Source organism: Vidua macroura, chromosome Z, assembly GCF_024509145.1.
Source record: "Vidua macroura isolate BioBank_ID:100142 chromosome Z, ASM2450914v1, whole genome shotgun sequence".
Classification (NCBI taxonomy): Eukaryota; Metazoa; Chordata; class Aves; order Passeriformes; family Viduidae; genus Vidua; species Vidua macroura.
Window position 1 is genome coordinate 68,639,594 of NC_071611.1, and position 26,031 is coordinate 68,665,624.

Genomic DNA, 26,031 nt, shown 5'->3' on the forward strand with positions numbered 1-26,031 from the left:
CACTTGTTGACCTTTCTGTTGGGCTTGACGACTTCGGTGCAGAGGTTGCCTTTCTGCTTCGCCAAGGCTGCATTGCCAAAGCATTTGCCCTGGCCTGTGACTTGACTCAGGGTGATTCCCCTACGGGGAGTGTCCCATCTGCACTGGTGAGGGGCTTCGGCTGTGGAGTAACTGAAGAGGGTGTCTAGAGCAACTCCTTCGTAGAAAGGAGGTTTAACATCGTAGCAAAGCCAGCAGGAATTGGTTAGGTTCGGGTTGGATTCGTTCAAGGATAGAAAGGTAGCCTCTAGCATGCGGAAGATTGGGTCTGAGTCCGACTCGGCTAAGCGGCCTATTTGGAAGGCATCTGCATGGCCGGTCGGGATATCAGTGGCCTTTGTGGGTAGTGGTTTGGGATGGGTAACGTTTCCCCCTTTCAGCACGTCCTTAATAACCTTATTGGGTCCTACTGGTCGGGGTGCCGGTGGTTGGAGCCTGATAATTCACACGTTCACCCACTCTTTTGGCGCCTTGAGGACTACCGTCCACGTTCTGCCTGTGGCCCAACTAGGGTGTTCTGGCTGCAGAACCATCATGTTGTAGTCTGTGCACTTCCGATATTTGGGTTGTGTATGATGGTTGCTATAGACCCCTCCCTTGAAGGCGGGCTTTTTACAGCCGGTAGGTGCCCAGGTGAACTGCAAGAATCTATCGGGCTCCTGTGGTTCCCACCCTTCTCCCGATGGTCTGGCATCTGTGACAATGGTTTCACAGCCCCAGTGTCCGCAATATCCCCACCCCAGGTAGTTACAGTACTTCTTCCCAGGGTTGGAGGCTGGACACCAGTAGGACAGGTACATGTGCATGATGTGTGGGTGCTAGGGTTGTATTTTTGGTCGTCCTGGAAACAGGTCGGCGATATGGAACACGAAGGATGGGGTGCCTGCCGTGGTGATTTCTTTGAACACCTTGTCGCCTGAAAGATGCTGCATGACCCACCTGAATGGCTGATGGGGGTAATAGTCTGGGTTAGCTCGCCCCCCGGCGATGAGCCCTAATAGCAAGATCACACAAAGCCACCGTTGCTGTCTGGGTCTCACCAGTGTAGGATTCTTGGGTGCTGTCTGGCGTTTTGGTGGTTCGTCGTTTTCCTCCGGAACCGGGATGTACGCGTTATGGGGACGATCCACGAGCATGTCCTGTAAACAGAAACTCGCAATTCTCGTTAGTCTCATCCTGAAGGTCTGGCTTGATTGACTTAAGTGGGCACCACTTGATCTTGCCCTCTTTTTTAACCGCCGCATACCCCCGTCCCGTGAGTACCAGTCTCCAGCCCCGTTCCCATTTGCCCAGCTCGTTTTTGATTACAACCTGCGGGCCCTCCTCTAGGGCTCAGGTGACCCAGTGCTTTCGAACAGTACTGTCTGCCTCATCTCCTCTAGGGAACTGATTCAGTGCTAGCAAAGCTGTTGCCAGTATACGCGCCTGGTCTCCTGGGGGAACGGAATTGGTAAAGCCCTCTGCCTTTGCCAATACTTCTAGCTTAGCTTTCAAGGTCTGGTTTGCCCGCTCAACTATGGCCTGCCCGGTGCTGTTATACAGGATACCTTGTACTAAGGTGATGCCCCATTTCGAGGCGAATTCTTGCACTGGTTTGGAAATGAAATTGGAACCGTTGTCAGTTTTGATTTGCTTGGGGATACCAAGCCATGCCATAGCTGTCAGCCAGTGCTGTATTGTGGCCTTAGAGTTAGCTTTGGGGTGCTGTGTGGCTACGATCGCTCCGCTGTAAGTGTCCACCGTCACTGCAAGCCATGCTCGGGGCTTTAGCAGTTGACATAAGGTGAAGTCCAACTGCCAGATTTCCGAGGCCTTGAGACCTCTTGGGTTGACCCCACTGGTCCACAGGGGCGACTTCTGGCAGTGAGGGCAAGTGGCCACTACATGTTTTGCGTCCACGGTTGAGATCCCGCATCTCTTCGCCAGTGCTTTGGCTCCGATGTGGAGTGACTCGTGCAGTTGCCGAGCTTCCTGCAGTGTCCACGCTCCCTTTGCTGCGGCGTCCGCTTTGTCATTGCCGGTATGGAAGAAGCCTTTGACTGGGTTGTGGCTGTTGACGTGAATGACAGACACAGTGCCCCGTCGCGAGGAGAGCGCCTCCTCCAGCATTGAGGACGCTGCTGACATTGCCACGCCTGGTCCTGACATGGCCAGGCAAAGCCTTGCCACGAATATAGAGTCCGTTATGATGTTGAGGTGTTCGTCTTGGAAGAGTCCGCACGCCAAGACCACTGCTGCCGCTTCCAGTTGTTGCACTGACAGTGTGGGGTCACTTGTTTTGACACAATGCCATTGCTCTCCTGCTTGCCACACTGCCGCTGCAGTAGAAATCGTGGAGGAAGCGTCTGTGAAGACCGTTGGTCCCGGCTGCAGTCGGTCCATGACCTTTGGCGGCATGTCTATATCGACAATGGTCAGCAGCTGAGTCCAAGGTGGCCTGGTGGCGTAGGAGATTTCTCCTCCAAAGCCGGTGAGAGCAAGGGCCAGGTGCTCCAATATTGTGGTCGACTCCGTGGTTGGCCGCTTGCGAAAGGGGAGGTGGATTCTTGTCGGCTCGGTTCCCAGGTGTCTCAGGGCGAGTCTCCTGCCTTTCATGATGAGGTTGGCGACGCATTCAACTCCCGGGGAAAACGCACGAGTTGGTCTTCCGAGGACCACCCATTGGATCGGCCGGGACTTTTCGGAAGGTCCTTGGGCCAGTGCTCCCACTCCTCCCTTTTGTGTGAAGTGGACATATAGATCGAGTGGCGCATCTGGGTCCCACCTGGCAAGCGTGCCAGTAGACATCTGGTGCTCGATGAAGTCGAGGGAGCTCGCTGCTTGCGGCGTCAGCTCCTTGGGGTCCCAGGGGTGCTTTCCTTTCAAGAGGTCATATAGGGGTTCCATGACCTCGGGTGGAATCAGGATGATGTTGCGCAGCCACTGAAGAGAACCCACAAGGCGCTGCATGTCATGGAGCGTCTTGATGTCTCGGCGGACCTTCACCTTGGGAGGTGTCACGTAGGAGTCCGTGATCCTCACTCCCAGGAAGGTCACGCAGGGTCCTCTCTTGATCTTCGTGTTCGCGATCTCAAAGCCATTGGCCTGGAGAGTTTCCGTGATCGCGGTCACCAGATGATCCACTTGGCTTGCCGATGGTGCAGCGACGAGGATGTTGTCCATGTATTGAATGATGGTCGCAGCGGGGTAGGACTGTCGGACTGGCGCCAGTGCTCTGTCCACGGAGATCTGGCATATGGTCGGGCTGTCCACGAGACCTTGCGGCAGCACCTTCCATTGGAAGCAGAGGTTAGGTCGCTCGCCGTTTGGGAACACGATGGAAAAGACGAACCATTCCTTGTCCTCAGCGTGCAGGGGTATTGAAAAGAAGCAGTCCTTGATGTCCAGCACTGCGCATGGCTGCCCTTTGGGGATGGCTGAGTTCGTGGGCAGCAGTGTCTGAACTGGACCCATGGGTTGGATTGTCCTGTTCACCTCCCTCAGGTCGTGGATGAGGCGATGACCCTCTCCGGACCTTTTGGGGATTACAAATACGGGGGTGTTCCACGGGCTGGTGGAGGGTTCTATGTGACCCTTCTGCAGCTCGCGGCTGACCAGTTCCAGCAAGGCTGCCATTCGAGGCTTTGACAGGGGCCACTGCTCGACCCATATGGGGTCTGACGATTTCCAGGTCAGTCTGATTGGCAGCGGTGGGTGTACGGCAGTGGCCCTCAGGATAAATTTGTGATTCTGACTCCTAACATAGCGAGGACATCCCTTCCTATCAAGGGTGGAGAGCTTTGTAGAATGTAGGGGTAAATTGCCACCGTCTGTTCCGGTCCCTTTTTCGTGTGGAGTGTTATAGCCACCAGCTGGGTGCTTTTCCATGCCCGGGATGGCCCTCCCACTCCGTTCACTGGGGGGACCTCTTTGCACTGCCAATGCTGAGGCCAAAGCGCTTGGGGGAAAACTGAGCAGTCGGATCCCGTGTCCGCCCAGAACTGAAGCCCTATGACGTGGGGATCCTGACTGCCATAAAGGCGGCATGTCCCCCACATCTTCAGGGGTTCCTTCCCTATTTTCATGGCCAGAGCCACCCAGGGGTCCCACTCTGGGGCGTCCCCTGCTGGCCCTGTGGCACAGGCGCGGCTTGTGGTGGTGGTGGATACGAAGGTGCCGCTGGCGGCGCTGCAAAGCTCTGCGATTGTGTCGCCGGTGGGGGTGCGAAGCTGGCTGCCTCCTGTGGGGGCATGGGGTATGAGGGCCCCCCGCCCCACTGGGGGTTGACATAAATGAGCCGCTTCGCATTCGCAGCGGGAGGAGGCTGAGTGCGGCCAGTGCGCCCCCTCCCTTTCCCGTTTCCCTGAGGCCGGGACCTGCAGTCCTTAGCGAAGTGCCCCTTCTTCCCACAGCTCCAGCAGGGCCCTCTCGGGCGTGCTTGAGGTGGGGGCACCGCCGCGGACTGCTGTGCTGGCTGGGGACAGCTCACTGCAATGTGGCCTGTCTGACCACACTTGAAGCACGCCATGGCACTGGTTAGGGTGCGAACGGCTGCCTGGATGGGTGTTAGGTGTTCCTCTCTTACGACGTGCCTGATCATATCGGCTAGGCTGGCCCCGGCTGGCAGGGAGCGCAGGATGTCTTTGGTGACGGAGTTACATTGCTGGCGCAAGCAGTCTGCCACCACGGGACCCTTTGCCTCTGCGGGCAGGGTAGAGGAGTCTACTGCTGCCTGCAGGCGGTCTACGAACTGCGTGAAGCTTTCGCTCTCTGCCTGTCTTATAGTGGACCACGGTGACGGCTTGGCCACGACCAGAGAGGCAGCCCAAATAGCCTCCCTAGCAGCTCGAGTGGTGGCCCTGACTTCCTCAGCCCGCATCTGTGCGGCTTGTTGCTGAGGTGTAACCATCTCGTCGTGTTTCCCCAGCAGCCTGGATAGGCTCGAGCCGTGCAGTGGCTGCCCCGCCCCGGAGGCCTGGGCTAGAGCTCTTGTACAATTATCTTCCCATTCCTGCTTAAACACGATCATTCCCGCACCACCGAGTATCATGCGGCTTATTTGTTTGATATCAAAGGGGAGCAAGTCGTCATTGCCAAAGAGGCCGTCCACGAGGGTGGAGACCATAGCCGAGTTGATCCCTTTCTCTGAGATCGCTTTGACAATTGCCTGTATGTCTTTGGGGTTTACCGGATTATATACCCGTTGTTGGTTTCCCTCTGGTCCGGTGATCCTCATCGGGAAAGCCCGGACTGCCCCTGAAGGAGCCCACTCTGCACAGGCTATCTTTATCCTAGCCCAGTCAGTAAACTGGGCTGGTTCGCATTGTGATTGCCTTTCGATGTGGCTAAAGGCTTTATTCGTTTTTGTTTTAAACCGCGTTAGCTCCGCTTTTTCCGTTTCTGAGTCCCCGTCGGCATCCGTCAGCTCTCCCGGGCTGTCGGAGCTGGTGGAGCTGGACTCAGAGCTGGAGGTCGAATGCCAGGGCATTCCCGGGTCGCGGTGCCTTTTCGTGCGGCTCCGGCCCCGCCCCTCCCCCTCCCTTCGGGGGTGGTGCCGCTCCTGCCCCCTGGGCTTGCCCTGCTGCCCGCGGGGGGAGGTCTCTCCCTTAAATGGTAGCAGCGCTAAGCGCAGCTCCCGATTGGACTGCGCGCGCTGCTGCGCCCCCGGCGCCGAATCGCCGATCCGCGGTGAAGGGACGGACGGGGGTTCGCGAGTTTTTCGGGAGGTGCTGTGGGTTTTTCAGGAAGTCCCACGGGGGGGGTTGGGCTCGGGCTCGGGGAGGGGGGGAACACGCCCGATCCCCCCGGGTCCCCGCTCCCGGGTACCTCGCTATCGGGGGCGGTTTGCGTTGCCGCTCCTACCCCCAGCTTGGGTGTTGCTAATAAACATGCGCTTGCCGCGCTCCATGTTTCTTGCTCCTCTAGCGCCTTGCGCAGGGCCCGCTCAACCTTTCCCCAAGCCTTGAGGCTTTTTCCGCTGCCTGAGGTCTTTGTATCCTTGGCTAATGCGGCTGTGCATCTCCCCCACACCTCCGGGTGTAATATTTCCTCGGGACGTTCAATCGTCCCAAGCTCTAAGAGTCTCGCAATAGCGAGGTAAAAATCCTTGAGCTTACATTTAATTCCCCACTGCTTATAAACTGAACTCACAACCTTCGCGATGGCCTCCATGTGGTTCGCTGGTCCGGGGACGTCTCCCCTGCCAAGAATCGGTCCAGCCGTTCTGGCCGCTGTCTCTTGTCCAGGAGATTCCCGCTACCTTAGGGTTTCGGCACCATATGTTGCCTTCTGATGAGAAGGCTGGCGACCTGGTTCCAAGACACAGCACGGCAACCCGGCTTCCCCTGGGTCACTCGGTCCACTGACATGCACAGACACCAATGTGGTGGATGGTCAAATGGCGTTTATTATCTCATCTCGTGGGGTTAAATAGTCAAGGGGGCTTCACTATGTCAAAAGGGGATGGTGGGTCTGGCTAGGGTTAGTAAGGAGTGGAAAACTACTGATTAGGAGGGGCTGCATGCTTCAGGGGTGATTGATTAACTACAGCAGGAAGAAGGGGGGAAGGGTCTTGCTTTCCGTCACATCCCGAGATTTTCCGTTCGCCTGTCCCTATCTACCACATGTTAGAAGGAACACAGTGTGTTTCTTACCTTTGAAAGCAAGGCAGTATTATTTTGGCAGTGGCCTTGATCCTCATATATATGAATAAAAAGAAATTCATTGGGAAGAATCCTCTGAAGCTGCAAAAATGCTCAGTCACTAGTTTACAGGAAGTTTCCAGTGACAGCAGTTAAGAAAACTGTGGTGACATTGCTGCCATAGGTGGTGTATATGCCATCAGTTCTAAAAGTGTTGGGTGTTTTCTGCTTCCATTAACAGAGCTCAGTGGAAGTAATATGCAGCTTCCCTCTTTGTCCTTTCTTTTATCTGAACTGTATCTTCTATTCTAGATAATGCTTTGTTGAGAGGGAATCAGCCAAACAGTTAAATTGCAAATACAGACTAAAATAGATTAATTGAGCTTTAATCAGCTCTCTGGAATTCAGACATTGGTCTCTCCTGGGCTGCCTAAAGAGAAGCAGGATGAGGGAGGAGATTCCACTCTGTTCTGGTGAGACCCCACCTGCAGTGCTGCATCCAGCCCTGGGATCCCCAAAATAAGAAGGATGTGGACCTTTTGGAGTGGGTCCAAAGAGGGCCACAAGGATAGTCAGAGGGCTTTGTACCTCTCTTGGAGTTTTTCAGTCTGGACAAGAGAAGGCTGCCCAGAGATCTGATTTTGGCCTTTGAGTGTTTAAAGTGGGTTTATAAGAAAGACAGAACCTTTTTACCAAGGACTATAGTGATAGGACAAGGGGGCAATGGTTTTAAACTGAAAAAGGGAGATTTAGATTGGATATTAGAGAGAAATTCTTTATTCTGGGCATGGTAAGGCACTGGCACAGGTTGCCCACAGAAGCTGTAGATGCCTCACCACTGGAAGTGTTCAAGGCCAGGTTGTATGGGGCTCTGAGCAACCTGGTCCAGCGGGAAGTGTCTATGCCCATGGCAGAGGGGTTTGGATTAGGTGATCTTTAAGGTCACTTTAACCCAAACCATTCTGTCATTTTTAATAACTGCACGGACATGCCACCCAGCTACTTTCCAGCAGCAATCAACATTCAGCAGGTCAGGTTTTATGCTCTTAATTCTGTACAGGTGCAATGGCAAAATTGGAACATCTGAACCTACTTGAAGGCACTGAATGTTCTTAGTCTCTTATTAAGGGTGCATCTTATGAAAACAATGTACCAGAGACTCCATACTGCAATAGAAAAATTAATGTAAAAAGGAAGATACAAGCTTTCTGAATCACAATTCTCATTTTAATAAGTCAGCAGACCATCCTCCATCCTAACAGGTTCTGTGTGCTAATATTATTTATTGTATTACATGTTGAATTCTGGTTATTCAGTCTGAATTTTAGAGAGCATATTTAAATTAGTTTTCAGCAGTTGCTCCAGTTAAGACTATTCTTTAGTGAACAACATGTAATTGCAGATTTTAAGATTTAAAAGATGTGGTACTGCCTTCCACGTGTTGTTGATTAATCTTTTCTTAAGCCTTTTTAAGAAGGAATAATCTTGGCTATTGTAGGGGCTGAATATTTTCATTAAAATTAGGCTGACCAAGTAGCTAAGCATCTCCCTGTTTTAAATAGTTTGACCCATGGGAAGTCTTACAGGGTTATGGGATGTGGTTGTGATCCACTGGCAAGTGGCATTGGATAATTTTTGGTACCTTTTTGTGAACATGCCGTAAGCGAGGGCAGACTATGTCAACTGCAAGGTGCCATGGGGAGGATGCACTGACCTGTAACACACAGGTTGTCACCCACATCACCTGAAGGTGTCCCAATTAACTGAAATTACAATCCTAATTAAGCAGCTGTCCTTGCTACCAAGTATCATTAGGTGTAAATTGATTCCTTGGGAAGCATCTTGATTAAGTAGATTTCTAATCAAGCAGTGCACTGTAGAGTTAATGAGGATTTATAGATCATTGTGGTGAATTGCAAAAGCTTCTTCCTTGCCAAAACTAGATTTATTTAAGTTTTATCACAGTCTTTAGGTCGGTAATGGCTGTCACGCTGCAATGGATTAGGATTAAGCATGTGCCATGCTACAGAGAAGGGGCTTGGTGATTTTTAGGTTGCCATTCAAAAACACATGTAAAAACTTGTTTGAGAAATTTCATACGTATTAGTAGAAGTTGTGGGGACCATCACTGCTGAGCAATTCAAGAGCAACTTTAGTTACTTAATTGCACATTAGGACATACTTTCAAATTTTAAAGACTGTGTCATTATATAGTTCACAGTTTGTGTGGATTCCTGTATTGTTCACTAAAAAAAACCCGCAAAAACAGATCCAAATATTCAAGTAAATTAAAAATAAGAGCTGAAATTAAGACACTGTATTTTCTATGTAAAACAGATGCTAGTGAACCCTACAGTTTTAGCACCCTGATTTGCCTTTACCTGTTGGGATTTTTTGATTCTTAAATGTGAAAATATTTTTTTAATGTGAATTATCAAAATTTGTTAGTAAAATTTACACTGTATTTGCTCTTTAGGCTCTTTTCCAGTAATGGGGAAAAAAATAGATTTGTCTGTATAGCTAAGCATTACTGGCAGAAGAAAAGAGAGGAGCTGACAGTGTAGAGGAGAATTTAAAATCTGCAGTGATAGCTACTTACCGAAGCAAAACCGGCAAACTTCTTGCTGCTTCTGGACATGGTGGCTAAAAAAACCTAAAAGAACATTCAGCTGGCATTGTTAGACATGTATTTTGGAGAGATACTGCATGGTAGTCAATCTGGAAGCTGCCCTAGATTTTTTTCTAAATACTACAGGTCATGAAGGCACTTTATTTAACTGCTTCTTTATCTCCATTCTACACATATTTCTTATTAATGAGTTGCATGTGAAGCATGATATCCTGTGAGTGAAGATCTGTCTGATTTCACTGTATAGCTTTTAGAAAATATACAGGTGACGTGTGGACAGTAGTCTTGTAGGCAGTATGCCAAAGAACTGGTTTAAGATGCAGTAATTTTATTCCTAGAAAATAGTCAGTGGTAACAGTTCAGCAAACTAGGGAAATTATTAATTACAGACTATACTTATTTTTCTGAGACATATGAGAAACCTAAATTTTCTACTCTTTTTAATTAGAATTGAAGAATTTTTTCAGAATAGAGATTAGGCAACTGCCAAAGAGGCTAAAGGTGGTACGTAGGATTTCAGGGCAGACCCTGCCCTGGCCACTGCAATCCTTAGTGCTCTGAGTACCCTCTCCCCTCTGTTACTGCTTCCTTCAACCATGACACGTCCTACAACAGCTGCTCAAGAAAAAATTACTTGCAGGAAAAAGGACTGAATTCCTCAATTCTGCCATGTTTCCTCGGGTCGGCTCTCGGGTCACACACACTGTGCCACACATAAGGAAGTGGAGGCATGGCGTTATACTGGAGGCTCCAATATCGAGAAAGGGACATGGCCTGGCTATTCAGGCCCCTGCTGCTGGACCAAAAGGCGGTCACTGTAGTGTTTCACCCCAGAGACACTTTTGGCTAGCTGGATGTCACAGCTGGGTGCGTGGAGACAAGTCCAGGCAAGCTGGAGCTCAGGTGGCGGCGGGATGGAGCTTCCTCTCGCTGAGGGTCCGCTCCTCAGGTTTCCCTCTGCTGGAGAAGTTTTAAGGCGATGATGAAGGAAAGGAGTCGGTTCTGATGGAGGGTTTAATCCAGAGCTTTTATTCTGGCCCGCAGGCCTCTGAATGTAGCAACAGCTCCAAGCAGAACTCCCTGAAGGCCTCTGAATGCGGCCACTGCTCCATCAGAACTCTCCGGACCGCGGGGTTCCCCTCTCTTTTACCTGGGGGAGGGGATGGGGAAGGGATAAGGAGCCCACCAACCAGGTACGGGAGAGGAGGTCTCGGGACAAAGGACACCTGGATGGCCCAATGCCCCCCCGGGGGTGGAGGGCATCCTTTGACTCTGCCAATCACTCGACGCACTTCTGGAATGCCAGGAGTGACAGACAGTGCTCAGCAGGGGTCAGGATGGGGAAAGGAGGAGTGATTGACACACCTGGGAAGACAACTTCAGGGGAAAAAAACAGGGCTCAGGGGTAAACCATGAAAGCACACCGCAACATAGCGTTATTCCAGGCACTTGCCTGGGAGATCCTGCTCACAGCAACCGAGGTGTAATGAGTACTGAAAGGTGCTTGGAAGGTGTAAAGCTGTACTGAAAGTTTACCACAGTTGGCAGCTGTGGTATAAAACCACCTAAAGCACAAGTAGAGTATTTTTGTACTCTGGCTCACACGACAGGTCAGTCATTCAGCCTTCATAAAATGCGGGTCATGTTGCTCTCAGAAATCTATTCATGCTCCCGTGATTACCAACAATTCCGTGTGAAAATTACCGAAAACTCTGCTGCTTACATCGTTTCGGAAGGAAGTCCTCGGAAGGGCAGGGCAGCAGCTCCCCGCGGATCCAGGCTGCCACCGTGCGTCCGACGCTCCGACACAAATCCGGAACATCTCCCTCTGGAGTCGAACATACGAAAGCTAAGACTCTAAAAAAAATGTTTGCCGGTATGACACCGTAACTATGCGCTCTGCTTTCCTTCTTCTTGGTCTTTATTCTATGGGAGCGGTGGATGATGTTTCTGACTAGGTGAAGACTCAGAATCAATATGGTAGGGAAGCACAGGTATTATTTACTGCATATCACTGAAATGCTGCACAAACCAGAACTCATTTTCTTAAGGGCTTTTCTACTGTGGCTTTTATCACTATGTCTGCCAGCTTTGTGAAGAATAATGAGTATTTTTTGCAGTTTGTCAGGAATCTGATATGGTGTTACTCTGTACAGAAGGGGGAAGTGAGGCGCAAGGAAATTAAAGGCATCAATTGCCAGGAATAATCAACTAAGTTTAGGCACTGAATTTGTGAAATCTGATTTATTCCCTTTTAACCAACTTACTCGGATATCACTTTACATATTCAAGGCATCAATTCTTGCCATCAGCTGCAGCTCTGAATGCTCCAGTTCTGCTGATGAGTTTTGAGATGCTTCTCAAGCACCTAAAAAAGGCCTCACCCATGTGAGTAATGAGTAGTATGTGCTAATACAGAATTAGAGACACTTGTATCCAAGTGATCTGCTCACCACATCACTAGTAGTCTGTAACAGGGCAGCACTGCCTGGCACTGGGGACATGCTGTATTTCCTACAACAGTTATTGTTTACTGGCACACCTACTTCTGCTACCAGTGCAGCAAGGTTGCTGCAGATCCCTTCATCTACACACAAGTTGAAAGGAGAACTGACCAGGGAATGCATCTCTCAGGATTAACTGCTCTAGAATCAAATGCTTTAAAATTCAGTTTACTGTCTAGTTACTTCTATCTGGAAGAGCCTTCCTCTTCAAATTAAAGCTTTTGGTGTGCTGCTTTTCATTCAAAATTTCTACACAGTTTTGTTACCAATATAATCAGCAAGCCAGCAGAAGAGTACCCATTTATTGAAGACACTGCTAAGTCTTGCTTCCTTGTGTCTATTTTGGCCAAACAGTGTTTCTTTTCTATTTTCCAGTGACGTTCTTCATGTCAATAGTTTGAAAACCCTGTATTTTATTTCAATGAACCTCCCCCGTGCACAGAAGGCTACATTTCAGTGCACTGGTAAAGTCACTAATGCCTGCTTGTTAATACAGTAGACAAAATTACCAGGAAGCCCGAGTGATCAGCAGTATGTTAAATGTACACAGTATGTTAAATGTTTCTGTGTTTTCCCAATTACTCTCTCACTGCAGCATTTTCTTTCTTTTCAGTGTAGCTCTAACAACTCTACAGCACTTGCCTTACCCCAGAGCTACTGCAGAAAACAGCTTTGCACTGTGCACAATTCAGGAACTGTTCACTTGGAGTAAGAAAACAATAAGAGAGGCTGGTTCTCTTTTGCAGCTACTAAAGCAGAAATGAATCTTACAAACAATGCCTTACTCTCCAGTTTTATCCCTGTAAGTAATATTTTCTTCAAAAGGATGATATATAAAAATAAATATTTATTCCATGTGTATGCATACATACAATGTACTCAGAAAGACTCTTTCTGAAGTCTTGGTGGAGAAAAACTGTATCTGTAAAACTGCATTTTCGGAAGACACAAAATAGTTTGAGTATTAATTATTTTTCATTTGAAGTTTAAGATAGGATTCTGTCATGGTGCTTAGCTCTTTTCTCACACAGATGCATCCCATGATATTAAAGACATACTGTACTGTACATGTAAGTTTCTGTAGGAGGTAGGTACCTAATCAGACACATCTAATTGCCTAAAATTAACTGAAAACTCCTAATAAATAGTACTTTCTTCCACCTGTGTTAGAAGTCACATGACATTCAGGAGCAGAAATAAGAGGGAACACACAAATTCAGAGAGCAAGATAATCAAATCTTCCACAGCATCATCCATAAGTTGCTGAACTCCTCAATTCAGTTTTCTGCTGGTTTTCTTCAAGTCAATCCCCTACAAAGAAAAAAAGCAAAAAAAAACCCAAAAAACAAAACAAAACAAAAAAAGAAACAAAAAAAAAAAAAACACAACAGAAAAAAAACCACCAAACCAACAAAACCAAAGCAACAAAAATTGACTTCCACTCATCAGTTTTCCACGTCAAAAAACTCCTGTGCTGAAAAAATTCCTGACTTTGAGAATGCTGACTTTGAGAAACAGTCTTCTCAACAGGAAGTCCAGACTAATAACAACTTACTCAAGGAAATCAGTTAATAAGTTAATACCACTGCTTCACCTTTCATAGCCCACTGTCCATGGAAAATCTCCCAACATGCACAGGCTCAGTGAAGAGGTAACTGTAACAGAGAAACCAGATGTTTGCGGAAAAAGCACATATTAATATTAAATGCTCTTAAGATTTTTTCACATGCCTGAGATACTAAAAGTGCCTACACTAGTAGACTTTTGATGAGCAGGGAACAGCTGAAGCCCTCATTGTTTCTTTCATGCATAGAACACTACATGTATTTTTATTTTGGCAGTTTTATTGTTTTGTGAGAACTTAAATGGATTAGAAATTAAAAGCTGTACAAGTCAGATCCTGCAGCTTCCCAGAATGAATAGAAAACTGTTATATAACAGGAAAAGGAAGACATGAGCTTCTCTGTAGTGGAGGGAAAATTTACACCAACTTGCCTAGGTTTAATTCATCTCACAGTGCACATTAGGAATGAGTCATCCAATGGTTAAATGGAAAAGGTCCTTACAAGTGAAATGATGCATTGTGTCCTGAGAGGATAACAGTAAGGCATGGCCACATTGCCATTCTACCAACAAAATATGGAATTTAAATGCATGATCAGAATATGTACTTTTACTAATGCTTTTTCTTAACATCCAGACAAATTAGATACCTGAAATACTCTTAGATTCATAAAGGAGTAAAGTGGATTGGGCTAAGGAAGTTGGAGCTGTTAATTTTTTTTTTTTCAGTTTTCCACAGTAGTTTCAAACTGCTTGGCAAGGATAGAAGACTATGCTTAAGTATCCTCTGTCTTTGTCTGAAGGGTCCAGCAAGGTGAAGGCCATTGCTCTGGCTTTGCAGTGTTTGGTTCAATGCGATGATCTTCTCTCAGCTCAGACTCATGTTTGCCATCTGCTGATTCTTGGTCTTTGCAGGCTGCAGGTGGAATCTGTACAGCAGACATGATATCTCTTTTGTAGGCATTTATTTCTTTTTCAGCAACAGAGTCTGCTTGACTTGAATTATTAGATCTTTCAGATAAGCCAATATAGTCATGGTCAAAAACTACTGCACCTTGTAGAATGTAATGGTTGCCTGTAAAAGGAAAGTAGCCGCTAGGTGAGATCTCTGAAGCCATACTTGAAATGCTAATGAGGTGCTAACTTACTTTTCAAAACAATTTCCAAAAGAGGACAAGAATGTTTGAGTGACAGCAAACTGATTATGTGAATTTCCCAATTTTACTGAAGATCAAATGTTTGGCATCAAACATCAAATGTTTGTTACATCCACAAAATAACCCCTGTGATGATCCACATTTAGAGCTTTTCTTTCCTAAGTCGATGATTAGCTTGATGTCTGTCTCAGTCACCTACTGAACTAATGCTTGAATACAACTACTGGCCTGAATAAATGGATATGTAGATTCTTTCATTTTGTGCATGCACATGGATAAATGTGGTTTCTTCAAGCTCTCGCTGGGAAATCTTAGTTCAACACACAACAGGCTTTCCTTAAACATAAAAAGTTTAAAAAGTAAGTAAAGTAAAAAAAAAACAAAAAACAACCAAAATCTATCCCAGCCAAGACCAAGACAGTCACTTCCTGAAAAAGGGAATTCTACGTTTACGCACTGCTTTTGCAGTATTCAGCAGTAAACACATTAGGCTCTAATACTCCAAAGACCACTACTTTCACATTTTTATACAGTGACACAATTTACCAAAAGTTATTGTAATAGCTGTTCATTATCTACATGCTTGATAGGTGTGTGACTTCCTCCTCATCTATCAGCAATTTAATGAGGAATCAGGAGGCACAGAGCAATTTTCCAAAAAAAGTAGAGGCCTCCTGACATGACATGAAATCAGTATCTTAGTTGTAAAATCCATAACTGATGACTGACATAAGTATTTCAGCTTTTTACATGAAATTCAAGATTAGTTTCAGCTTTGCAGATCTCTCAGCTTTAAGAGGTGATGGACAAAATTACTATCTCAATGTAGTTTATCTATTTACAAGAACCAAAGTCTGATCACATGTGCCAATAGTGTGGGAATTGTTCTGCTCTTCAAGAACTCTGAAGTAAAAAGCAGCTTGTTCTGTGATAGAAATCTTCTGTATACTAAGTATTTAATTTTTTTGGAAATGCCTCTGGTGACTCAAAGACAGTATGAGCAGAAAAGAAACAGCTGCTGCTGTTTTGATTTGCAAAAGGGCATGTTGAATATGTAAGACAAAGAGCAGAAGTTGGTAATCCAAACCTTTGGAAATTTCTAACCATCCTACCACAGAGCATGACAATTTTATTTACTTTGGTAAGAGATATGCTGACTTCTTTAATAGGACAATTTAAAATAAACTATTACAAAATCAGTTCCCTGATGTAGTCTTTCTATTTTAAGGCTTTAGAAAACACTCCAATGTTGTAAAAAAAAAAAAAAAAAAAGTTTCCATTGCACAAGCAAAATTAATGTGAATTCTGCCTACACCAAAATAGAAATAGAGTCAGAAAATGCTCCTTGAATACCAGTCAGCCTGCTTATACTTCTAGCATGTTCTTATACTTCTATCAGCCAGCATGAATCCAAGCCAGTGATTAAAAGCAACTTTAATAGAGGCTATTTCTACAAATACTTTGAACATTATTCATGAGCTCTGTTCCATGCTCTGCATAGTTTGGCGTCACTCACACTCACTATTCTCCTTACTTAGCTATTACATTATTGTGTGTGCTAACATAACTCCCACTGGTTTTCATCCTAATAACCCAACACCACAACAGAGAAGTTAAAAAAAACAAAACAAAAACCCCAACTCTTTTTACATATATTAAAATACAAATTTAAAAACAATTATATACACCTTTTTCACTGGACCCTCTTATATATGGCTTGAGGTGACACATCTTGATTGGTCTTTTCAGCCTGGATCCTGTGGAATCTCTTAATATTGCACAGCCATTTTCTGTGATGTAATCTATGATACAAGGACCAATCCATTCCGACTGGAAACGACCATCTTTCCACCAGTTTTTTCTTTGCCTGAGGACTTCATGACCAACTTTAAGTTGAAGGGTGTTTAATTGTTTTGACTTCCTTTTGACTGTGATTTTGGTTCTGATTTTTTGTTCATCTGAAGTTTTTTTATCTGCCTACAGAAAGAAAAATGTGAATTACTTTTCTTTTTCCAAAAGTAATCATGCAATTTTGTAGCATTGGTTAACAGTGCTTAAGCATGACATTGAGTGGTTTTAGATGTGTGTAGTTTGTAATTATGTGGGACTGACAAGTGATGAAGAAATTGCTTTTATCTTAATAAATCACTACTCCATAGGCAATAGTTTTCAACTTCTCTATTCTGCCCTCTAAGTCAGACATAATAAACTTCTGACAAGTCTCTTTTAAGGTCACTCCCTCCAAAGACACGTGTTACACTGAAATTAAGGGATCACAGGGGAAGGAAAACAAACTAAAAACTACCACTCAAACTCCCACATTATTTTAAAAGGTTAGTTATACTTTACGCCTCAGACCATTTCATCTTTATCTTCAGTCTTCTTACTAGTAAAATTCAAATACATAACATTTACCTGGCAACCTGAGGTTTTGTCTTCTTCCAGTACTTGACTGAGTTTTTTAGTTGCTTCAAATATTTTGGCAAAACTACTGAATTCTCCTTCCACACATATATTCATGGGCTCAACAACACGTGGGTTACGGTTGAACATTTGGAAATATGGGGTGGTTTGATCTGGCTCCTATTTATATGGGGACCAAAAGCAAGCAAATTTAGCATACAGCTTTGCTGACATTTTGGAGGACTTCAGTCAAAAGAAAAACAATCTTCACATACCAAATTTGTCAAATTGAAAGCATAGGCTATAGCAGATAAATGTTCATCCCAATCACTTGGATGGTCCATGCAATACTTATTAAGAAAAGTTTTGATTGTCTTGGACATTCTTTCATTAATGCCGTGTGTCTGAGGATAAGACAATACAATTTGCTTCATTCCAAACAGTGCAAACAGTTCTTCATTTATCTTCAAAAGAAGAAAAACACAATTAGTGAACATTTCTCCTGTTTTGTATCCCATTTCAAGTAAAAACCTCAGATTTCCACCCTTTTGGTTGATATGATGGTGACTAGGAAAAATCTTACATACATATTAGCACAGAACACACCAGGACTGTGAATGAGACCTACAGCATTAAGTAGGGCTTAGGAGCCAGTGATTGATGGTTCCTAACCACATTTTTGCCACTTGACTCAATCTGTCATTACCTCCATGTCACAATCTGATAATTTCATCACCTCTTAGAGGAACAGTGTGGTAAGTCCTTCATAATCACTATAAGCCAACATCAAAAATACCCTTAGCTATTGCTATACTGGGCAATATGGATGAATGACATACATCAGAATGCAGTGTACAAATTTATGCCAATCCAAGTGAGTGACAAAACCTGCACTATGACTGCCAGGAAATAATTTTACTTTGCTCTTTTTACAAAGAATAAAGTCCTAGGAAACATTGCATAGCATCACAATTGCAAATAATTGGTTTGACATTTTTTGTATTGTGCAAACATCTTTATTTTTTCAATTAAAGAAAAAAATACTAAAGTATTTCTCAAAAAAATTCTAAAATTCAAATCTAATACATGGGAAAATGTATTTTTCTTGAGGGGAAAAGACAACCAAAAAAAAGTTATTAACCAGCTATGTAAATAATTACCTGATAAACAAGCTCCTTCCCCTGATCAATAGGCATCTTTTGAGGTGGCCCATATAAGAAAAACACATTTATGATTGCCTTAGCAATTTCAGCTGCTGAAGTATCATACAGTGGTAAGATAACAGTCCATCTTGTAAACAAATCTGTCATAATTATGATGTATTTGTGACTTCTATTGGTAACATTGAAAGGTCCCATTAGCTCTATAGTGACTGCTGTCCATGGGTCCTCTGCTTTGATAGGGTGTATTTTGGGCACTCTGGTGGCTATGTTCTTTGCCATCTGGCAATGCTGGCAGGCATGCACCTAGAGAAGACATCAGGGAAGGTGTTATCAATGAAAAGTGATGGTGAGGTGATGACAACCATCAGAATCATACATCTCCACTATTTCTCTGTAAATCAGGTCAGACCAGGCAATGCAAAACAAATTTATCACTTTTCTTACAATTTTTTACACTTAGATTTTTCTGAAACAGTATAAAACCAAACTAAAACCAAATGATACTGAAGGCCAGGAGAGGGACATGTAAAAGAACTCATAGCTGAATTCTCTCCATTCTGAAAGCACTGTGCTCTTTCAAGTTCACAGTACAAATTTTAAAATCCATTACTATCTGTAAATAATAAATAATAAAGGAAGTAGGAAGCAACTGGGAGTGAAAGGAAGTCATAATCATTCTCCTTTTGGCTCATCTATGTATGCTGTGGCTGAAAAACACTGGAATTATACGTTATCTTCCATGCACCACAACTTAACCTATGGGACAGAGCACCCACAACTTATTGTAAAGCAGAGACACCGTTTTCATATTCTTATCTGCTAGCAGCTACTCTGGTCATACATCCTTGTGATGGCACATTGCATTCAAACAAAGATATGTGAGAGTCATTGCACAAGAAATCTCTCTCAGGGACCAGATGTGCGCTGCCTACCAAAAGAGATTATGGCTCCCCACCACACCATAGTGGTGTGCAAGCCAGTAAAAGAGTAAAAACTAGTAAAAGAGTAAAAAGAAACACTATGCATTGCCAAGATGACCAGTTGCAGTGTGATTGCAAGCTTACATTTCCTCCTTGTGAAACAGCCTGGGCACTTGCTGTACCAAAGTTCATAGGATTACCAAACACTTGTAACAGACTACATAAAGTATCCTGTAGCTATGAAGCCATACCCAATGCTTGACATCATTTGTTACAGAGGTCCAGTAGTAATTAGACTCCACTAAAGTCAGTGTCCTTGATATACCATGATGAGTGCCAGCAGCATTTTTGTGGCATTTCTCGAGGACCTTTTTCTTTTCTTCATCTGAAACAATTACCAGGCGCATTTGTTTTCTGTCTTTTCCAACATAGAACAACTTGTTTTCTGAAAGAAGTACCAGCAAGTTATAAGCAAGTGCTTTGTCTTCTGTTTAGTTTACTAAACTACTGAGCATGAGTCAGAATAGAATTATTACAATAAGTTCACTTTTGTAAACATATCTTTTTGTTTACAAATATTTTAATTATGTCCTCCAAAGAGCCATTGGTTCAGCCATGTTTATTATCTGGACACAAGGAGTTACAAAGGCAAGTCAGAATGCAAACAGCATTCCCATAGGAAATCTGATTGAAACACAAACTAACAGTGGGGTTGGAAAGGGGAGGTAGGAGTGTTGAAACCCTTGTTTGTGAAGCTGTTGGGTGCCTGCCAGCAACCTGACACTGATAGTCAAAGATTTAACTCCTCCCTACCTTCTCTCTACACAACGCCGGCAGTTTCAATGGGATTGAGACAGCACAGCAGACTACAATGGCTCGTAAAGGCTCATATATCTCCCAGGGCTGCAATAAAATCGGGAAGGGCCTGCAGGCTCTCAGGTGACTGATGGAAAAATTGTCCTTGTACTTCTGCCAGTCATCCCCCAGACTGGATGGAGCATTCCTTGTCTCTAGCTGCAGATCTGTTTCCCTTTCTGTAATCCCTTCAATAATGGATAGCAGTGACTACATATTTCTACAGTATAAAGAAATATATAAAGCAAGGTTTGGCTTTTATATAGATTAACAAACCTGTCCTGAAATGGACTAAAGCAGATTGAGCTTCCATTTCTACAAACATCCTGTTATATATTAACCAGGGATTTGCAGAGCATTTGTGTCATAGAGAATGCTTATTAAAATCACAGAATGCGCAGAGCAAGATCTCACTTTTTTTTCATATTAGCAAATCTTCACCTTAATATCTATTTTTAGCATAATTGGAGGGAAAAACTTTACCCTTGAAAACAAATTTTTTGGCAGCTCTCCTGATTCCACTTCTTTCACTTGATAATGTTGTGGGATGATATTCCCCTGTTTGCTTGTAGTATGCAATCTGCTTCAGGTGGAGCCCACCACTTTTTCCACTACGAACCATTGCCAATCTGAAAAAATTGACAGAATTTATTAGATAAAATGTCAGAGAAGCACATTGCCAAGTTTTTACTGATTTCTTTGTAGCTCAGAGGCATCCTGGTTATGTAGCCCCTAAGAAGAGATTACACCACCCACTATACACATCGACCATCAACTTTAGCAACAAAGAGCACTGCCTGAAACACTAATTTTGTTCTAAGCAGAGTTGATTTTGTCAAACTTTATTTTAAAATTTCCACACAATGGAGGTTTTTACTACAGTCATTGGACGGGGAAAGGAAATGGCATCAGAGAGAAAGAAATTGTTCTTCTCATTCTTGGATACCTCTCAAATTCAGTTGTGCTTGAGATTGTCCAAAGATCCATTTTAGCTGAGAAAAAACTACATAGGCAAAGAGAAAAAAAACAACTTCCCAAAGAGAAAGGAAAGGAAATTTATTTTTTCACTAATTAATCACACAATTAGATTTTGAAATTCCAAACCAGACTGCATGCGAGGTAACAATTTGTTCCTTGACCCAAGCTGATTTTCCTGATACATTAATAAGCAATAATGTCATTAGTAAAATGAGCCACTGATACAGAACCTGTTTGGATCTAGCAAGAATAAAATCAAAATAATTATATAATAATGAAAATTGAAATATTCACAAGCAGGATTATTGATGCAGCCTCTCTATCATTTGAGTGGTTTGGTTTTTTCCCAAAACTTTTCCAGCAGTATAGATGAGGCAGCAGTTTAATCCTGCTTTCATCAATGTCTGCAGGAGCAAGATCATGCTTGGGGTCTGCCTTGTCATAATTTCATAGTGAACAGTGGTTATCCACAGCATTAAGTAAATTTATTTCTTACCCACAGCATTAGGTAAATTTATTTTTGGCACTGTTCCAGTGCCAGACTGTGACATTATGTAGCCTGCTAAAAAGCGTAATTAGCTTGTCTGCCATATGTGCTAAGTGGCTTATAATTATGGGGAAGTGACAGTATCCAGTCACTCTGGAATGCACATCATCTCACTATGTGGGGATGCTATTTGAAAACAAAATGTCTAGGACAAGATGTCTATTTTTCAATTTATAGATTCTGACCTACCGTTACTATGCTGGTGGTGGGAAGGAGGTAAAGACCTCTTAAGACTGATTATGCCTGCTTTCATTTAATCCTTTCCTCTCAGAAAATAAAATGCTATATGTCATTTTTGGAACCTGCACCCTGAGCTAAGCACTGCTGTTGGCAATGGCAAATGCATGGCAGGAACTTTCCATTCAAAATGTGACAAGACTTTTGCCTCATTGAATACTTCATTTTATACAACATAGAGCTGGTTTTCAAAACAAGCCAAGTCTCTTGTCATCCAGCATTAGTGCTTGAAAGTAAAATTTTCATACCTGAGAGAACTAACACAGATGTACTTCCCAAGACCACGACCTCACCTGTGAAGAAAGACAGTGTTTCAGAACAGGGAAGGAGAGGAGCCAGAATACAGGACTGTTCTCACACAATAGTTTCCTGTAAATTTATATCTGACAGCAAATGCTAAACCAACCCACCGAGCTGGTAAATTGGATAACTAACAGCAGAAAAGGAGGTGAGGCTACCACTAAGTAAATTCATGTTTCCGTTTTTAAAAAAAGTCAATTAACTAGTATTTCTGACAGTAAAAGAATATTGGTGAAGGGCAATTAAAATATCCCATCTGCCAGGGGCACACATTCAAGTTTTAGCCAGGGGCCTCCTCAAGGCCAGTCCTGCACTTAAGTTACCTGAAGTTAAAACTAGCCCAGTATGACCTGTCATTTAACCACAGGGATGGTGGATTCTTTTGGCTTGACACAGACTTTCACGTATGTGAAGAAAAGACCTTACAGAACAATCTTTATTCTTCCAGTACTTTTTGAAACTTGCCTGAAGCAGCAAATATTTTCCATGGAGCCTCAAACTGCCCATTTTAATAAAATGAAGTTGCACAGCAACAAAATACTTCTAAAACAGGACAACAGCATGCACTTCTGCTAAGCAGACATGCTATCCACATTTCTGCAATGGCAGTTTCCGTTATAAGCATTTTAAAGAGCTTAGGTAAGCCAATGAGGAAAGAATGTGCTATGTAGCACCCACATACATTAATCTAGTACTATCCTGATCCAGCAAACTGTTAAGTACTTAAGTCTGCTGGATTGCTGCCCAATATGAGCTTCCTTCCTGGATATTTAACTTTTTGTGCCCCTACTAATCTTTTCCCCCACCACCTAATTTACTTTGTTTAGCCTACTCCTAAAAAATGCCAGATAAAACAGCCCTGAAAAGAACAATTTATAAAATCTTCTGGTTTTCTTATTTATTCAGATAATTCATATGCTATGTCTCTCAGTACTCATAATGCATCTGGTAGTCTAAAAATCAAAGACATAAAATCAGCTATCCATTTTTAGTACCTTAGAAGCTCAAAAAGCATACACAAGAACATATTTTAGCAAAGAGAATGAAACTTCCATATAACCAGTGGTCTTTAGCTTTAGTGGCTTAGCCAAAATAATCCCACCTGATAAAACTAAGCTATTTCATCCTTTAATGCCCATTTTCTCCTACAGACAAACACAATCCTAACTGCAAAACTATTATTTTAGTCCACCTTTTGACAAATCCCCCTACTTCTGACTGCTGTTCCTACAAGAAACAGGAATTGCCTGTGGAGCCCTGAATCACAGTCACAGGATGGCTTGAGTTGGGACGGATTTTAAAGATCATGAACTTCCAAAGTGCTGCCAGGGACACCTTCCACCAGATGAGATTCCTCAGAGCCCCAAACCCACTTGGGTTCGAACACTTCCAGAATGGGACAGACACAGCTTTTCTGGGCAACCTGTTCTAGTGCCTCACCATCCTCTCAGTAAAGATGTTTTTCCTAATATCTGGTCTAAATTTGTTCTCTTTCTTTGAATGCATTCCCCCTTGTTGTATCAGTATATGTTCATGTAAGAAATCCCCCTCCAGGTCCCTTACAGGCTGTCTCCAGCACATAGCTTCAAAACACCGCTTTTCTAAAACCCAGGTGCTTCCAAAAATGTGTAAATCAGACTGACAGACTCGCCTACATTCCTCCCTGATTTTGCAAGTGCGACAGAGGGCTGGGGCAGGCGCCAATGAGACTGGGTGGGGAGGCACGCGAAGTCGTGTCTAGCCGCCTGCGGTACCGTGAGCCGCCATTCAGAATTCCACTGATTCCCCTCGGGAATGCGCCTCCGCATCCTCCCTCCCGCCCACAGCACTACACATCCCAGAGTGCATCGCGCCCGCGCAGGGCATGCCGGGAGCGACGGCCACGAGTGACCGTCCCCTGGGCCTCGCACGCCGCGCATGCACGCGGCGACGCCAACGCGAACTTTTTGCTTCCCGCTACCGCCCCCCCGCCGCCCTCTCGGCCCGTCGGGCACACCCGGGGCCATCCACCGTGCCGCCGGCACGCACCTGCTCCAGCAGAGGTACCGGCAAGGCCCGTCGCGGGGGCCACAGTTTCCCGGCCAGACCAACCACCGCCACGGCCCCGGCGGCTCCCCGGGACTTTTGTGGCGCCCCCGGAAGTGGCGGGAGGGAGAGGAGGGGGCGGGGCAGCCGCGGCACCGCCTCCTGGGGGGACTGCGGGGCCGCCGCGGCCAGGTGAGGTGGCCGTTCCCTCCTGCCTTTCCCGCATTTCTTTCTTTCCTTCCCATTCCTGGCCCGGCCGGGACGCAGGTAGGCAGCGCGGTGGCTGCGGAGAGCGGGAGTTCCGGTGAGACACAGTGTCGCAGTGGGCGGGCAGCGCAGGCGGTGAGGCGGCCACCGGCCCCGCCGCGGAGCGCGCGGTGGGCAGAGCCCCGCGGGCTCCCCCGCCTGTGCTCGGGCACGCCCAAGGCTGCTGCGGCGGGCACGGTTCGTATGCGCGGTCAGCGCTTTGTGTCTGGGTCGTTCTGCTGTCGGACAGGGATTCGCTGAAGCGGCGGCGGTGCCGCGCGCTGGGTGTGTGAGGTTGCAGTGTGCAGTGCTGTCAGTGTCAAGTGAAGCGTTTTCGTACAGATGACCACGGGGTGAAAGGGGGTGTGCGCCTAAACGGGGATGGGGAGGGAAGTGATGGAGCACTTCTTGGAGCTCTGCGTTTGGAGCACTCTGTTAACATGCCCAAACCTGATGATAAATTCAGTATAAAATAAGTTGGAGTAAGGGAGATGGCTGTCTCTAATCAAAATGGGGGGCGGGGGGGAAGCAGCAATAGAAGCCCCGAAGCTGAGAATTGATTACATGTCAGAAGCAGAGATGAGAGAGTTGTAAAGACTGCATGTCCTGTGTTATATTTATCTTTGTTTTTATGGTGTTTTCCAGAACGTGGGAACTTTATAGGTTTGAAAATGCTGGAGGTTTGGCGCTTTTATTGCTTCCCTGTAGCTAGTCACAAGCAGGAAGATTGGGTGATATCTGTATCATAACCACAAGGAAATAAGTTTTCTTTCTCATACAAACTACTTCTGCTACTGGTGTACCCTTTACAGCTGTTTGTAACAGTGTTTGTGCATTGTTGTATCAGTCTTTTTAAGCGCTGTTTCCCTTTATCTGATTAGCCTGTATCTTTCCAACTTTTCTGCATCCCTTCTGTATCATATTTCTCTAAGTAACAAGCCTAGGCTGTTGTTTTTCTCCTTGGAGTGTCAAAATTCTTATTGAATCCATCTTTGTCTTGGTGAACAAGGTTTGGTTTAATCAGTAACAAAACTATTCTTGATATGTAAAGCTTTTTTTTTTGTATATAGTGATGTAATATGCCTCTTATGGTTCAATGTGTGAGAAATTAGAATTTTTATGCTTACTCACTTATCTTGGTTGTCTTATTCTTTCTGGGGAAGAAAGTTTCACCCTTCTGGTAGTTGTGATTACAACAGATCAAGCCTCCAGAGGCTGAGCCAAATGAACTTGGGTACAGATTTTTTTTTTTTTTTTTTTTGCAAAACCTCTCATCTCTACAAAGTTGAGTTAAAATTCTTTGTGAGAATCTGGAGAAGCTGTTTTGACATCTGTGACTGGGATCTTTAAAATTTTGGAAGCCAGCCTTCCTGAAACATTGAAACTTGTCTCAAGTATAAATTACTTTATGTGATGTGTTTGACAGAGTTTGATTTAGAAAGGAACTTGGAGGTTAATGAATGTGAAGGTTATCTGCTCTGTAGCTGTGCAGGGGAACTTAAAACACATGCCAGATACCAGTTCGTGTGGTTTGCCAGTTTAAAATAGCACTGCCTTTCTGTGTGGAAGATAAGAGAATGATATTTACTAGATGGGTTTTCTAGACTTCTAACACTTCTCTTAAGGGATAGTCATGGTTTATTTTGTGGTTTCAACCAGAGTTGAAATATGCCTGTGATACTGCAATATTTGAAGATAAACTCAGAGTTTTATATGTGCTAAAAAGTTACTCTTCTGCTGGTGAACTGTTAGGGAAAAATAAGTTCTGCAAGCAAAGAAATTGGTCAGGAAAAGACCCACTGAAAAGTTATTTCACTTTAGGTTTGATAATTCAGAATTGCTGAA

At 44.6% G+C, this 26,031-nt stretch overlaps 2 protein-coding genes across 7 annotated transcripts in view; one reads left to right on the plus strand and one right to left on the minus strand.

Annotated features, from left to right (window-relative positions):
* Positions 1 to 12,648: 12,648 nt before the first annotated feature.
* On the minus strand, positions 12,649 to 24,051 carry GIN1 (gypsy retrotransposon integrase 1). Of its 3 annotated transcripts, XR_008441152.1 has the most exons (10): positions 23,944 to 24,051; positions 21,864 to 21,908; positions 20,337 to 20,482; positions 19,250 to 19,443; positions 18,076 to 18,381; positions 17,191 to 17,379; positions 16,928 to 17,095; positions 16,201 to 16,489; positions 14,006 to 14,430; positions 12,649 to 13,447 (listed from the first exon to the last, which is right to left on the minus strand). XR_008441152.1 is itself a non-coding variant. In XM_054002730.1 (9 exons), exons 3-9 carry the CDS (start codon positions 20,473 to 20,475, stop codon positions 14,132 to 14,134), a joined length of 1,584 nt encoding a protein of 527 aa, XP_053858705.1. In that variant the 5' UTR covers positions 20,476 to 20,482; positions 21,864 to 21,908; positions 23,944 to 24,051; the 3' UTR covers positions 12,649 to 14,131. The 3 variants fall into 3 exon arrangements, 2 of the variants coding, with proteins under 2 accessions (XP_053858705.1, XP_053858706.1); XM_054002730.1 differs by having other exon boundaries at positions 12,649 to 14,430; XM_054002731.1 differs by lacking the exon at positions 23,944 to 24,051 and adding an exon at positions 23,571 to 23,658 and having other exon boundaries at positions 12,649 to 14,430.
* Positions 23,893 to 26,031, plus strand: part of PPIP5K2 (diphosphoinositol pentakisphosphate kinase 2) — a 45,969-nt gene continuing 43,830 nt past the window's right edge. Inside the window, exon 1 of one of the 4 annotated variants that reach the window (XM_054002728.1) lies at positions 23,893 to 23,957. The gene's annotated coding sequence lies outside the window, so the exon portion shown is untranslated. Of the gene's footprint in view, positions 23,958 to 24,065; positions 24,208 to 26,031 lie in introns of those variants that run through there. The other 3 variants (XM_054002727.1, XM_054002726.1, XM_054002729.1) reach the window with 3 other exon arrangements.